This window comes from Austrofundulus limnaeus, unplaced genomic scaffold (assembly GCF_001266775.1).
Source record: "Austrofundulus limnaeus strain Quisiro unplaced genomic scaffold, Austrofundulus_limnaeus-1.0 Scaffold417, whole genome shotgun sequence".
Lineage (NCBI taxonomy): Eukaryota > Metazoa > Chordata > Actinopteri > Cyprinodontiformes > Rivulidae > Austrofundulus > Austrofundulus limnaeus.
In genome coordinates, this window is record NW_013952819.1 from 283544 (window position 1) to 285267 (window position 1724).

Here is a 1724-nt window from a genome sequence, read left to right on the forward strand (position 1 = left end):
GTAAACCATTTGCCTAAATATCAAGAAATCTAAGACATAAAATGTAAACATTTCATTTTTGGACAAAGTGAACTCGTCATTGAACTGCTCAAAGTGCCAGTTGAAGCAAAAACAAACTGGATTTGTTATTATCATAACTATCTGAATGAATGAATTTCTTGCACACTGGAAAAACTGAACAGTCAGGAGGGCTGTGGGCGGGGCTAGTGTCKGTCATGGCAGCCTACATGCTCGTTTCCAGAAACTTGTGGATACATAACAGACACCATTCCTTGGTTATGAAAAAGAAGGTAAAGTTTAAACACAAACACCCCAAGACTCTACGTTCCTCTCTGTCTACGTTCCTTCAGGCCCAGCTTATCTTCAGTATGGTCTCTTCTCATTGGCTGAAACTTTCCTAAATGTGTAAGCTCCGCCTCCTCCAGCTGCAGAAGAGAGGATCTGATAACASTTCTGCTGAACACAGGCTGACCTCCATAGGGAAACATTGGACCCATCTTGGAGTGGCATTAGGGTCTGGTACAGTCCAGTTTCAGGGCCAGCGTGAGCAGGATGAGATGGGACTGACCTCTGACGCTGCATGGACAGTCAGAGTTAGTGATGTGATCAGCTGAAGGCTTGCCTTTTCCMATCTGATGATTGTCACGTAGCTGTGGTCCTCCAATGTCAGGATGACTTCCTAACAGGTTTGGCTCTCTCTCAGGTCAGTTATCTGGAGAAAAAGGTGACGGAACTGGAAAGTGACAGCGTGGCCAACAGTGACCTGAAGTCTAAACTCAAACAGGAGAACACACACCTAGTTCACAGGTAGGAACACGTATTTAATCAGATTTACACTTGAGCTCGGCTTTTAAGCTTTGTGTTTCTCCAAAACGTAAAGAAATCTCAACAGAAATGTTTGTCTCAAGCATCACATAACTGTTTACAGGCTTTATTATGTTTTGCCCAATGTGGGATGGGGGTGAGGGTCTACTCTACTACTGTACTATCTTATGTAAAGATATGAATGTTTCACTCAGTGTTTCTGCTTTATTTGATTTGGGATGAGTTCAGTTGGTCAGAATTTGTTTCAGACCTGTCCATACATGTCAACATCTTCGGACGTTTACCTGTATAAAAAGCCTCAGAAATCCGTAAATTTTGCAAAAAATCCGTACAACTCGCACCCGCAGGGGGGTGTCTGTCGGCTGCGGACATGAAAGCGCCCGCTGCGAAGCAGGAGGAAAGGAGGGCARARAAAGTTCAAAACTAATTTCTAGCRGCAGAACAGGTTGGAAGATGGCTRTTTGATGTTATTTATTGTTTTTTAATCATCCTACAGGCTCTGACATGTTAGATAAATTTGAAAAGGAGGTTTTKAAAAAATCCRTAAGAYTTGAAAAAATCCRTGAGATTGCYCYRTACGTCCGTATACCTGCAAAATGAYRTAAAATCCTTATAATTTACGGACAATCYGTACAAGTTGACATGTATGCCTGTCCCCCTCAAATCACATCTGTTTTTCTTCCAGAGTGCACGAGCTGGAGGAGCAGGTGAAGGATGCTGAGAYGAAGGCTGCAGAGAGCCTGGAGGAGGAGACCAAGAGACACCGGGAGGCGTACACCAAGCTGGACCGAGACAGGAACACAGAAATCGACCTGCTCTGTAACAGGTGYGGTTTCCACCGAGTCTGCTCAATTGATCAGTTCATGTTTCCACATATTTAGGTGGTGCACCTTTTAGAG

The 1724-nt window shown here is 43.8% G+C and overlaps 1 protein-coding gene across 1 annotated transcript in view; it reads left to right on the forward strand.

Moving 5' to 3' along the window:
* rab11fip4a (RAB11 family interacting protein 4 (class II) a) overlaps window positions 1-1724 on the forward strand; it is a 28603-nt gene that overhangs the window by 17416 nt on the left and 9463 nt on the right. Inside the window, exons 9-10 of the mRNA XM_014024299.1 lie at window positions 704-807; window positions 1511-1651. Coding sequence (XP_013879753.1) covers window positions 704-807; window positions 1511-1651 — 245 coding nt within the window. The remainder of the gene's footprint in view (window positions 1-703; window positions 808-1510; window positions 1652-1724) is intronic.